General features: G+C 34.7%; 1 protein-coding gene and 1 long non-coding RNA gene across 2 annotated transcripts in view; one reads left to right on the top strand and one right to left on the bottom strand.

Moving 5' to 3' along the window:
* Positions 1 to 9,477, top strand: part of LOC130046671 (uncharacterized) — a 10,379-nt gene extending 902 nt beyond the window's left edge. The window contains exon 2 of the long non-coding RNA XR_008795665.1: positions 8,658 to 9,477. This is a non-coding gene — a long non-coding RNA (uncharacterized LOC130046671). The remainder of the gene's footprint in view (positions 1 to 8,657) is intronic.
* Positions 1 to 13,602, bottom strand: part of LOC125649754 (E3 ubiquitin-protein ligase RNF115-like) — a 13,659-nt gene extending 57 nt beyond the window's left edge. Inside the window, exons 1-9 of the mRNA XM_048877487.2 lie at positions 13,479 to 13,602; positions 9,370 to 9,419; positions 7,687 to 7,753; positions 7,395 to 7,603; positions 3,898 to 3,948; positions 3,638 to 3,713; positions 3,456 to 3,549; positions 2,418 to 2,533; positions 1 to 2,295 (exon numbers count right to left, since the gene is read on the bottom strand). The exon at positions 1 to 2,295 is cut by the window's left edge and continues 57 nt beyond it. Of these exons, the coding sequence (XP_048733444.1) occupies positions 2,173 to 2,295; positions 2,418 to 2,533; positions 3,456 to 3,549; positions 3,638 to 3,713; positions 3,898 to 3,948; positions 7,395 to 7,603; positions 7,687 to 7,753; positions 9,370 to 9,419; positions 13,479 to 13,562 (870 nt within the window). The 5' untranslated portion in view covers positions 13,563 to 13,602 and the 3' untranslated portion in view covers positions 1 to 2,172. The remainder of the gene's footprint in view (positions 2,296 to 2,417; positions 2,534 to 3,455; positions 3,550 to 3,637; positions 3,714 to 3,897; positions 3,949 to 7,394; positions 7,604 to 7,686; positions 7,754 to 9,369; positions 9,420 to 13,478) is intronic.
* Positions 13,603 to 13,759: the final 157 nt, after the last annotated feature.

The following is a 13,759-nucleotide window of genomic DNA, read 5'->3' as shown; positions in this document are numbered from 1 at the left end:
GAACATTCACTGAAAAATCAACATTAAAGATACAGCATGCCATTCCAAGAGAAAATGTCAAATGTCCTTATAGATATAAAATAAATAGATATAAATGGGCAGAATTCACATTCCATGAAATATCCAACACTGAACTCCACAGTATCAACTACGTACATGGAAAGAAAAGCTTAATTTCATTAAAAAAAAAATGGTTTTGCTAATGTAAAATGTATCATTAAATTACCGACTATGTTGACAGAACATTTTCACTAGGATAGGTAAATAAATCATTGTGCTAAAAATTAATTACACATAAATTTAGCATTACACAACAGAGAATCCGGGGCCGGGCTTTTCACAGGAGTAATTTTTTTTTTTTAAAACTACAATAACATGGAATAAAACACGTTTTCATAAAAGTTTCATTATTACATTATGGTCAATCTAATTAAAATCAAATCCTTTGATCCACTTGCGTATATCGCTACACAAGCGATATGATATACATATACGTGAGTGGATCAAAGAATTCAATTCTAATTAGATTGACATTATATGGTCAAATTAAACTCCTAGATATGACCGGAAAATTCCAAGTTAGCATGTCATTCATCCCTTAGTGCAATATACACAACAAGCCCTTACAATATTTAAAACAACACTCTTTATAACATAAACTGCAACCATCAATCAGTGTCAATATTAATTGGTGTTTCAAAGTATATCTAATTCATTTATTTCCACCATTGCTGAATTATGCTATCAGTTCATGACACACAAGAGATAAAATAACATTAAAATTCATTTTCCTATCTCGTTCATTGCAGATTTATTGGAAAAATATTCACAACTTGACGTCTAACCGAAATTTTAATTACAATATGACTTTTAAAGAATTCTCAGCTTGTGTCTGAGTTGATATGTTTTCTCAACAGCTCAAATATTTGAGCACCTGATTGTTGATCAAAAGGTACTAAGATCAAATCCTGAAATAAATTTTATGTATGAGTAATGACCCCAAAAAGATTAAAATTTTATCCTTTGAATCTTTACTAAATGCCCTGGACCCAGTTGCACAAAGGTTACACTGTAGTTAATGATAATTGAGTTAACTTGCCATTAACTCTTACATTTATAAAGTGTTAACTGTCAGTTAAACTTAACTAACTACTGTACAACTGGACCCAGGTTTTACAAAACTCTGGAACATCTCAATGTACAAACCATGCAAGAGACACCAACTTGACCAATTACTTTTATGAGGAATTACATGTTTAATTAATTCCACCCCAGGGATTTCAGTCTTCTGCACCAGTCAACAAAATAAGTACCAATATCAATAAATCAATTAAAATTTGTTTTAAGCCTGATGTTTTTGTAAGGGAAGTTGCATTCTTTCAAAATATACACTGACTGGATATCTAAACTTTCATTACAATAACAGGATTATAAGAAAAACACTACTAAAAATAAGTTTGGATTCATGAATATCACATCATTTCAATGCCTGTAATATTTCAGGAATATATGGACACATTAATTACATGGTTTTCATAACTGAAAGAAAGAAAATGGCTATTTCACACTGTACAAATGATCAAAATAAAAAAACTCTAGTATGTGAAAATCGAAACCACTCCCAGCCACTCTAGCAATTAAACAAAATTAAGTACATGTATAGCTTATTAAATGAAAGGGACATCAGCTGCCAGTCCTGTTTGCCAGATGTTATATTAATGACTAAACCCGATTTACATTTAAAAAATCAAAAGTTTTGAGAAATTTTGTTTAATTTTCACAAAATTCAATCATAGAAAGCATTCTTTTTTAGACCTCTGGTTTTTAGTTTTCTTCATTTTAAACCATATCCCAGCATTTCAACCATGGTCCAAAGTTTACACTCTCTCTGATAGCAAATGCCCCCTTTCACGACATGCATCTGCAATCCTTTGGTATAATAATTTTTTCAGGTCTTAAAATACATGTATTCATCACATCCATGCAAACGTGAAGTAATAAAACCATGTACAATCATACTCTGATACATGGACGACATACAGAAGAAATTTACTCTCACATTCTCAGTTCCACAATACATTCATATCACTGTCACTTTAATATTGTCTTACGAGTTAAAATGACAGATGTAAAAATCACAGTGTTATGTTTCAACAAATGAAAAGTCTGCTATCACTCTGGGGGCTCCGGTTGATCAGTCTGAATATTCTGCAGCTCAGAATATAAACTGTCGTCATTTTTCAGAGAGTTATCTACACCATTTAGATCGATTCGACACACAGGACATGTTCCATGCTGTAATATTTTTATTAACACGCTCATGAAACAAATAAAAATTCAAAACAGAATTGAAAACTTTTAATCCATTAGTTGGTATTGTTTGGGAAGGTTTACATATTTGTATACAGAATATTTACCATTTCCAGCCAGGTGACAATACATGGCTTGTGATAGTGGTGTTCACATGGTAATTTTTTCACTTGTTCATCTATCTCAAAATCCTCCATACATATTGAACATTGTAAGACATTATCTGTTGTAGAAAATAAAAGTTTTAGTGTAAATTGAAGTTCATCTACCCAAGAGCAAATGGATCTTAAACTACCCACTTGGACTGGAAGACTTTGACATTTGATAGTGAATTATCTATTTGGATTTAGAGACATAATTTGACAGCTGATACAGTGATAGGGATAAGCATATTGCTAAATGTAACAATGGCGCATTACCAGCTAGTATCAATGTGACATTTCTAAAATGAATGCGCCATATTGAAATTTTCATGTGACATTTTAAAATGACGAGTCCGAGAGGCCAGTAATTTATAATCTAAACACTACTGACAGACAGCATTGCCAGAGGTGACTTTAGTTCTATTTGTGTTAAAGTTACGTTTTACTTTAGAATTCTCATCGTGATTGTCTGTTTTGATGTTTCCACGTCATCATCTTCTGCTCCTAAAGTGTCTAATGCCAGTACTGGCTTATCATTCAGTTGAAAATTAAGGAAAGTTTGCCCCTTGACAGGCTTAGGAATTTCTTTGGTGGCATCTTTAGTCTGTGCAATTTAAAATTACAATTTAACGGTATTAACCAATCAGATAACCTTTTACTGTTTTATTAGATACTGAGGAAAAGAACGTAAAGTTGTGTTATTACAACAGCACTACAGTGATAAAGATTTTTCAAGCACTAAATCCATATAGATTCAGTGGGGGATCAGCTCAAAAGTTGAAAAGTTCATAGATCTACGAAGTCAGTGGGGAAAACCTCAAACTAGGTATATCGACGATATGCGCCTTAGCGGCGCATTGTTTTCAATATTCTATCCGCCATTTTTTAATTTAATGCGACTATGGCGCAGGGCATGTGCTTATCCCAATCACTTCTGATATTAGACTTACCCACTTGGACTTGGAGAGATGATTTGACAGTTGATATTGATATCAAACTTACCCACTTGGATTTGGGAAATTTTAACTGTTGGTAATGAATCTATTTTAGTTTTTTCAGCAGGTGCAGGTCCTGACCCTTCTAATTGATTAAGCAGCTGAAATACATGTTAAAAAAAAAAAAAGTAAAATCTTCATACTGAGACATATTTGACTATAAAACTATCAATTTTCAGATTGGCCTACCTGAGTGATTATGTTGTCTAAACCTCCTACACCCCACGCATAATCAGCTGGGTTCCCATGTAGAGCCATAAAGTTCCTACAATCACATTTGCTATAAATATTCAACACAGGGTTTTCTTACATTTCTCTGCATTCGTTTATTTTTTTCTTTTTAAATTTTGCTATGATAAATAAACGATACACATATAAATCTATCACTTGCTGAATATGTGACAACTCTAAATCATGCCTGTATATAAACAGAAATGATGGCTACTCACATAGGCTGTCCCATTTCTCCTGTAAGTCTATCAACAAACAACTGTAAAAGCCTGAAAGAAAATCAAACTTTATGAAGCAAAGGTTATGTTTAATCAACAGCAGCTTTAGTATATATGCAGTTCCGCTTCCTCCTAAGCAGCACTTGCATGAATGGCATAATTCAGCCAATAAATTAAAATTTTCAGAATTTTGAAATCAGGCAAAGGACACCAATATGTATTTATCATCATGTCATACTGTACTCGTACCGACTTTGAAACTACAATATCATATTCTGCAACATCATTCTCAAATTCTCAAAATTGCACATACAATATGCCAAGTTGCCAACTCTTCAGACCTTTTGATTAATGTTTCACATGTGCCCCAACCTCCAATCCACTTTTTCCACTAACATGTTAGACAAGAGGCCCATGGGCCACATCGCTCACCTGAGTCACTTTGGCCCTGCCATTGTTCAGCTGCTGGAATTTTTAAAACATTTTTTTTATCAATTTTTATTTCCATGAAAAATTTTGACCCCATATTGTGGCCCCAACCTAGCTCCACATGTTCACAACATCACAGAAATGCCTAAACACCAATATGACCAACATGATCTTGCTGTTCAGGATAAGACCAAGGTCAAAGATCATGGTATGATATGCAGACCTTGCCTTAAGAAATCTACAGTTGGAATGTAAAGGCTCCATCTTAACTAGTTCAGGAGATAATGAATAGGCAAGATTAGGTCAACTGTAAGGTCAAGGTCAGAGGGTCAAACACTAAGTATATTAAGGTCTTCCCATAAAGAATTTATATACAAATTTGAAAGCCCTACCTTAAATAGTTCAGGAGAAATTGAATTGGTCTGGCATTATTTTAACACCATGATCAAACACCATTATGTACAAGGTCTGCCATAAAGACTCTATATACAAAATATGAAACCCCCACCTAAAATAGTTCAAAATATATTTAACATGTTTTCTTTTTATTAAAATAGGTCAAACTTGGATTTCAACGTCACAAGGTCAACGGTCATGATATGAAATGTCTTGCCATAGGAAATATATACAAGATATGAAAGATTTATTATACCCCCCGAACGAAGTTCTGGGGGGTATATAGGAATCACTCTGTCTGTCTGTCCGTCCGTCCGTCTGTGCAGATTCGTGTCCGGGCCATAACTTCTTTGTTCTTTGACTTAGGCATACCATATTTGGCACACAGGTAGATCACCATGAGACGATGTGTCGAGTACCTTCATGACCTCTATATGACCTTGACCCTTGACATCAAGGTCAAAATTAAAGGTTTTTTACAATGGATTCGTGTCCGGGCCATAACTTCTTTGTTCTTTGACATAGGCATACCATATTTGACACATGAGTGTATCACCATTAGACGATGTGTCATGTACCTTCATGACCTCCATATGACCTTGACCTCAAGGTTAAAATTAAAGGTTTTTACAATGGATTCGTGTCCGGGCCATAACTTCTTTGTTCTTTGACATAGGCATACCATATTTGACACATGAGTGTATCACCATGAGACGATGTGTCATGTACCTTCATGACCTCCATATGACCTTGACCTCATGGTCAAAATTAAAGGTTTTTACAATGGATTCATGTCCGGGCCATAACTTCTTTTTTCTTTGACTTAGGCATACCATATTTGACACATAAGTGTATCACCATGAGACGATGTGTCAAGTACCTTCATGACCTCTATATGACCTTGACCCTTGACATCAAGGTCAAAATTAAAGGTTTTTTACAATGGATTCGTGTCTGGGCCATAACTTCTTTGTTCTTTGACATAGGCATACCATATTTGACACATGAGTGTATCACCATGAGACGATGTGTCGAGTACCTTCATGACCTGTATATGACCTTGAACTTTGACCTCAAGGTCAAAATTGATTATAGGGTTTTGACATAGTCATACCATAAGACATGGGTGTATCACCATGAGACTATGTGTCATGTACATTCATGACCTCTTTATGACCTTGACCTTTGATCTCAAGGTCAAAATTATAGGTTTATGCCATGGATTTGTGTCCGGACTATATCTTCCATTTTCTTCTACAAATGCATACCATATTTTTACACTCAGGAAAGAGGTAATTTATGCCTATTAACAACACCCTTTGGGAGATTGGGGTAGGGGGGGGGGGGGGGTATTCTTAGTGAGCATTGCACACAGTACATCTTGTTTTAAAAAGTTCAGGGCATATTGTATAGGTCAGAATTTTATTTAAAGTATGTCAAACTTCCAGGTCAAGGTCACAAGATCACATTCCATTGCATCACATGAAAGGTCTTTCCATAATAAATGTATATACAAAATATGAAAGTCCTAGCTTAAATAGTTCAAGAGATATTTTTCAAAGATTTTCCACATATATCAGTATATAACATTTTGATCCCCCATTGTGGCCACACCCTACCCCGGGGGCTATGATTTTAACAAACTTGAATCTGCTCTATATCAGGAAACTTTTATAAAAATGTCAACTTTTCTGGCCCAGTTGTTCTTGAGAGGAAGTTCTTTAAAGATTTTCCCTATATATTTGCATGTAAAACTTTGATCCACTATTGTGGCCCCCCACCCTACTCCTGGGGACCAATATTTGAACAAACTTGAATCTGCACGATGTCAGAAAGCCTTCATGTGAACTTTTCTGGCCCTGTGGTTCTTGAGAAGATTTTTAAATGACCCCATCTTATCTCCCCATAGAATTCATTTGTACTTTGAATCCCCTTCACCCAAGGATCATGTGAACCAAGTTTGATTAAAATTGGAAGAAGATGAAAATGTGAAAAGTTTACAGAGAGACTGACAAACAGACAGACGATGGACAACAGGTGAGCAGAACAGCACACTGGAGCTAAAAAGGTGAAGTCTACACAATGGTCAATATCATTATTCCACTAAAATAAATACAAAATGGAGAGCAGGGTAAACCCCTGGACACACCAGAAGTGGCATCAGGTACCTAGGAAGATTAAGCATCCTGTTGACCAGTCACCCCCACCATGAGCTCTACATCTTAATCAGGTAAACAGTGTAATCCATAGTCAAAATCAGTATGTAAAGAAAGGCCTAACAGTTGCTATGAAATACTTCATACAGCATTAGACTTAATGACAAGTTTTAATTGCAAGCATAATCATTGTAATGACCATATAATTTGCAGACTGCTAACTTTAAATGAAACTGTTGAACATCAACTTATTTGTCAGTAGTCTGTGTAAGTTTAAAAATTGATCATATGCAGAACATGCTCTTCCATATCAAATCAGTTGTGAGACATGAGCACCCTATGCAGGCAACATTGGAATACTGCTACATAAATATGGGAATTTGATGATGGAGACCTAAAACCCATATAAGATCAAAGCAAAAATAAAGTAAATTATTTAATAGGATGAATAAAATGTCAAGACATCCCAATGATTTACTCAAACTGCAACATGGAACACTGAAGTTAGCTAGTTACCCATGTAAATACTGTGGTTGTCTCATCTGTCTGGTCCTTGGTCCACCTGTCCTGACTGATATCCGGGTCAGTGGGCGGAGCCTTTGTGGTCGAGATGGAAGACGACCTTCATCCTCCTCCGATTCAGACTCTACACCATTTTGTGTGGGATTTGAGGAACCAGTCCCCGATTGACTTTGAAAGCTCTCCAGAAAAGCCCTCCCCCATAACTAGCAAAACAAATGATTACATTTTTTGTTAAATACCATTGCCAGTGAAATGGTATAACTCTTATCAGAGATCACTACCTTACCTCTGTAAATTGTGCAGCAGGATCAAGCTCTTGTGAAGGTTGAGGACTGGAGGCCTCAGCTAACTCGCTGAAATGGAATAAGACTTGTAACAGATATCACTCAACAAGACATTTCAAAATATGTGAAATGCTGGTCAGACTCACGATTTAATTCTATTTATACACTGAACCACAATAAAAACCACACACTTTGAACATGCTGAAAATATTCCGAGTAGGTAAAAATTTCCTTATCTTAATTGATGAACTTCTGTGGAATTTATGAAACAGTAAACTTTCCATTCATGCATTTTATTTTATACTAAGACTATAATTTCAACTTACATAAATCTTTTAGATATATCCGTATTTGTGATATTTCATTTGAAGTTCAGTTAAGAATGGAAGTACATGTAATTCTATTCCTTTTTGCACAAATAAAGTAAGTTAGGACAGTTTACGCATTTTGTAAAAGTGTTAACTGTTCTAACTTACTTTATATTGAATAAAATGAATCGAAATAATTTCATTCTTTTAAAATGATGCAAGTAACTAAAGACAATATCAATGTCATATGAACAACAATATTGCTGTGGCATCAAATCAGAAACGGAGGAGCCAAACCCATTGTGACGTTTTTTCTAGGACATAAAGCCAAATGTACCAATCAAATTGCATTTTACAAAATAAAGTGGTGCAATCAAAAGTATACGGCTCGTAGAAAACCAATCAATGCAGCTGGAAGTCCAAATTTTATACCATGGTTGACAAAATCAATGCAACTTCAAGGAAGATATGCTAATCCATAAAAACAATCAGGTCATATAATTTTTAAATGCCACTACTATGAACTTTCTTTCACTCTATTGTTCCTTTTGATGAAGTAAGAGTCTTGGGAGTCCAATTAGCTGATCTGAATTGATTTTTGTTTCCAGTGACTATATGTGAATTAGCAATAGTACAAACAAATTGATAGCCTTTTATTTTCACAGGGTTGTTGACAACACAAGATTCTACATCCCGGATTAAGAAAATTCATTTCGGACACAAGGTTTTCTTACACAATGATCCACAGACTCGTTCCGGAAGTTAAAATCAAACTTACATCAGAGTTGGAAATTACAGCCCACCTGACCACCCAAGAGGGTTTATTTCCCAGGTGGGCGAGGACGAAATTTCATACAATAGCCTGGCGATCGGGCCAATTCTAACAGCCAGTGTACGACAACAAGAGTCACAAATTAGCTGAATTAGTGAATGATGAACACCACAAACTGAAAATTTGTGGAAAATGATAAACATCAGGAATGATTAATTCCTACTGACAACCCTGGTTCAACAATAGCATTACCTGTGTGACTTCATTAGGATTTGTTAATCACATGTTCGATTGCAAATGTTCTTTGAATATGCGATGATTATCAGGCTATTTTTAGATACCAGGACATACCTGCTACAGTACACGCATTTCATAATATATAACCTAAACAAATAAAATATGAATTCTGTAGTAATGGATTTGCCTTTGATTCTCAGACAGTAAATGACATATTCATATATTTAAAGGGACTGGTTCATGATTCTTGAAAAAATATTTTACATTTTTAATACTGTCCCCACTTTTAAAAAGGTGGAAGATGACAATCAGTAACTGCACATACAAAATATATACAAGTATAACAAAGTGGATTAACACACACTTACCCTGTTAATTCTTCAATAAATCCATTGTCACATTTAGGGCATGTAAAATCCTGTAATGATTCAAAATATTTGCATTTATAATTATATATATAATAAACACACATATACTCTGTAGTTAGTTATCTGCAATGAAATTGAGGTTGGCTTTGCAATATCATAATGCAAGCAATAAAAACAATCTTTTCTTGTCAAACTCTTTGTATATCAAGAGTTGAAGGTTGAAATTAATATGTATTGATAAGATATATGTCACGAGTTTTATACACCCCACCATGAAATCCACCGTATTTTCTGTGTTTCGCGGTGTGTGTTATTTGCCAATACACACCAATCCATGGAGACCCATGGTGAAACTGGACCAAACACTCCATGGGCCATCATGTCAATAAATTAAAAAAAAGTTGGTAGGAAAATGTTTTACAAAATTGTTTTTGTTTTTGATTTATCAATGAAACTGACTTACAATGTAACCCATTGTAAATAATGTAACTCATTGTAAATAATTCATTTTTGGTTGCAACCTGAATGCAAATCTAATTAAACGCAATTGTAAAACATTTTGTATAAGGAAAAAATCCATGATTCTCTCAACACTAAAAACCACAGGGGCTAAGCCCGTTTTGGGCCCGAACTCTGTGATACCATAAATCTATATTTATGGTATAAGTATCACAGAGTTCAGGCCCAAAACGGGCTTAGCCCCTGTGCTAAAAACACTATCTTACATTCCTAAAATCTAACAGAATAACTACATTATAATCAAAAGTACATGTAATCATAAATTGGAAAAAAATTTGTACACTCATAAGTGACTTATCATCCAGCACTTTATTGAATGTTAAAATCACTGCATAGTGCACGTGGCAATTGATTTAAGTCAGCCTTGGTTTTTAAAAAATGAAAGTGTGCCTACAAACACTTAGCAACAAAGCGCTTTTACAAAAAGTTGTAGTCTTTGAAGATGAAAGCCTAGAATTTGAAGTTATTATTACTTGTTATCCAATCGAACATATGAACCACATTTTCATATGCTCAAATTAAGTGCACTTTGAGATAATAAAAGTGAAGGACAATAAAACAAATTTTAAAGGACTGGCTTAAAACTAACAAAACTAAGGCCAATTCAACTTAATAAGTAGATTATCATCCAGGGTCACCAAAAATTATGGGGCGGGTGGGAGGATTTTATTTTTTATTTTTATTTTCTGAGAAAAATATTAGAGAGCTCCCTCTAATGATTACATATATGAGTCGCGTGATTTGCTCTTCATCGGCTGAAAAAAAGATGAGTATTATCCATAATGCTTCCGAAAAACTGTCGCCATGACTGCGGTATACTTTATTGACAATCCCGTAATTAAAATAATTAGATTGTTTAGAAAGTACCATAAATGTTTTTAAATTCCAGACAAGCTTTCTCATAGATTTTTACATTTTGTTTTTGCTCAAATTGGTTTGAAAGAGAGAAAAAAAACATTGCAGCTAATATGACGTCACAATGTAACTGTTTACATCCACCATATTATATTTCCTGTGTTAAATGAAGAGGCAGATGAAATGTCTGTAAGTCGTGTTGCAAGATGTTAATGGGCTTCGATCGTCTCAACGGTCACATCGTACAACATATTAATGACAAACAAGTTTTTGTCAACAGAATTGCATCATTTAATGCCCGATGGATATCAATCTATGCTTATTTCACACACAAATTCCAGGTTAAGCTTTAATTTCAAACACAGAAAGATATCAAACTTCTTCAAGAATGTGAGATATCAAGGAAACCATATCTAATAATCTATTTTTTTCATGTGACTTTTCACGTTGCTATATCGGAAATGTAAACAAGAAGTGTAAATAATGGAGTCGGACACGAAAATTTTCCGGAAATCAAAAGTTTCGCAAAATAAAAAAATTCGGGGCGGACGGGGAAGATAATCTATCAATTAAGTTGAATTGGCCTAACCTTCCATGGAATATTTTTCATCGTTTATGACAGTCTGCCCACAGTGTGTGTCATTTCTAATTTTGTTTAATTGAAGAAGGGGGGGGGGGGACTTTATTTCATAAAATCCAAAGAACTCTTGGACCTTAGACTTGAACAAACCTGGGATGGGTAAATCTGATGACCATTCCCATCATCCATCACTTAAAATTTTTGTTGGGTTTTTTTTTTTTGCAACTGACCCATGTCCTCAGCCATTTTGTTGGTCATTTTATCACCAGGTTAGACATACAAAATTAAGAGGTTGTTTTGAAATATACAAGGACAAAAATGAAGTAGCATCAAGATTCATATTTGTAGCAATGTCGGCGACATTAATTGTTTAGTAGCATCGAAGAGCCTAGAACAACTAGATCATCAGTGACCATCGTTACATCATTTCAAGAGTTGGACAGACACCTTTCTGAGTGTCAACTGACTTCCACATACAACAGACATATAGGCAGATGCCAATAATTCAGTCTTCACGAAAACTCAGTGGTCTGAAGACCGAGGCCAGTGAATTTTACGATCGGGTCAGTAAAAATTAAAGATCAGGAAGTCCGATGGGCTTGTAGACTTTTTGTAAGTCACATTAAATATAATGTTGGATTTAGATATTCTTATTTGCTTAAATTTACTATAAAAATAAATTAAAAAATAGCACATAAAGTAAGTGTTTGGACATCGTCGTTTAATGTTTATTTCGTAAAGAACGATAACTATACTTGTCATTGTCAAATTAACTTGTACGTTGATCATGTGAATATTAAATGAACAACTTGTTGAAACAACAAAAATGGCCACATTCTGTATCACACAGTACACCGGTAATTGCTGCTTTATTGCATTGTCCAATTAAAATGAACTTCATCAAGTGCAGTTATCTCTGATTTTATGCAATTTCTATAGTTTATAGAATTAATCATTTACATTTGATGTTAGTAGAGTAGGCTACTTTGATGTTGGTAGAGAAGGCTACTTCCTAAGGTGCACTCGGGCTGTTTTCATGTTTGTGAAAAATATATGAAGTTGTAGTCTTATTGTTTGCAGGTGAAGAGAGAGAAAATATCATGTACGGTGTTGTTTTTCTAGAATCGACAGAAAGGATGTCTTAGGGTGGATATAAATATGAGTAATAACCATAGTTTCAGTAAACTAATTGTACAATTTTACAATGCATTCCATAATGTATGTGATAAACATATGAAAATTTAGGGGGCCAGTGAATTTCACTGTGGGACAGTAAATTCAGACAGTTCACTGGTCCGACTGGCCAGCAAGTTTTAAATGTTTTCGTGAAAACTGATAATTGCTAGAGGACTCAGTCTACAGTTCTCCAGAATTTGAATATCTTGAGGAAGTGTTAAAAAATTCAGCCTGAAGACGCAAAGTGATGTCACAACCTCCTTTAAGGCTGTCAATGGACATAAAAGCTCGGGTACAAAGAAATAAATGGCAGAATATGACAAATAAAATGGATGGCATGAAATTTATACGAAAGACATTAAGTAGAACTACATTAGCCTGACAAGATATTCACAGAAATTCCTTCGATAAAGTTGGTTTATACCCAGGGAATTGGTTTCGAAGCAGGTAGCCCCCTATTTGTTTACATGATTTGTATCTCACAAGTGGTCATCTCAAAAGATTACAGAAGGTACATACTGACTATTCAGAACGACTTATGAGGGTAATCGGTGGGAAAATAACACATTTTGGATAAATTTTTGTTTCTGTATAAATTAATTTCATTCTAGGGGGGGGGGGGGGTGGGGGGGGTGGGGGGGTGTACATAAGATCTATACAAGCTATACACACTTCAGGCGCTTATGCTAGTAATGCATGCATTATCTCGGCTATTTCTACCTCAGAAACTGTAATACTTAAAGAAAGTTTAATACTGAAATATAAGGTAATGCATTCTTAATTCGTAATTCTCGAATTCTAATGGTCAAATATGTAACAGAGAGGTGAATAATTATGTAATGTGACATTAAATGTCATGTCTTTGGGGTTCGGTTGTGATAACCACTTCAGAGAACAGCAGCTCGTTTTATACTTGCTTTCAAATTATCCTATCACAAACAAGTGGATAATAAGTCGTTCATTAAATCTTAGTACGTACAGGCTTTGGGTTAATTTCCTCAGAGCAGCTATGACAGTAAAATTTATTCGATTCTGGTCGACTTTCAACGGCTGCCTCCGCCATGTTTTATCGTCGAGATTTCCGATGACGTCAGGAAAATATTAAACAACTCGTTCATCAAATGGCAAATTGCCAAAAATAAATATATTAAAACATTCTTACAATTTCTTTTCAACATCTAAAAAGAAAATTATATATTGACAAGTTCATATCGTCGCTGAATATTCTAGTTTCTTTAATGCTGTTTAAGTCCTACTTAT

The sequence above is a fragment of the Ostrea edulis genome, chromosome 5, assembly GCF_947568905.1.
Source record: "Ostrea edulis chromosome 5, xbOstEdul1.1, whole genome shotgun sequence".
NCBI classification, from domain to species: Eukaryota; Metazoa; Mollusca; class Bivalvia; order Ostreida; family Ostreidae; genus Ostrea; species Ostrea edulis.
Note: the sequence above shows the minus strand (reverse complement) of the source record. Positions and strands in the feature narration are given on the sequence as shown.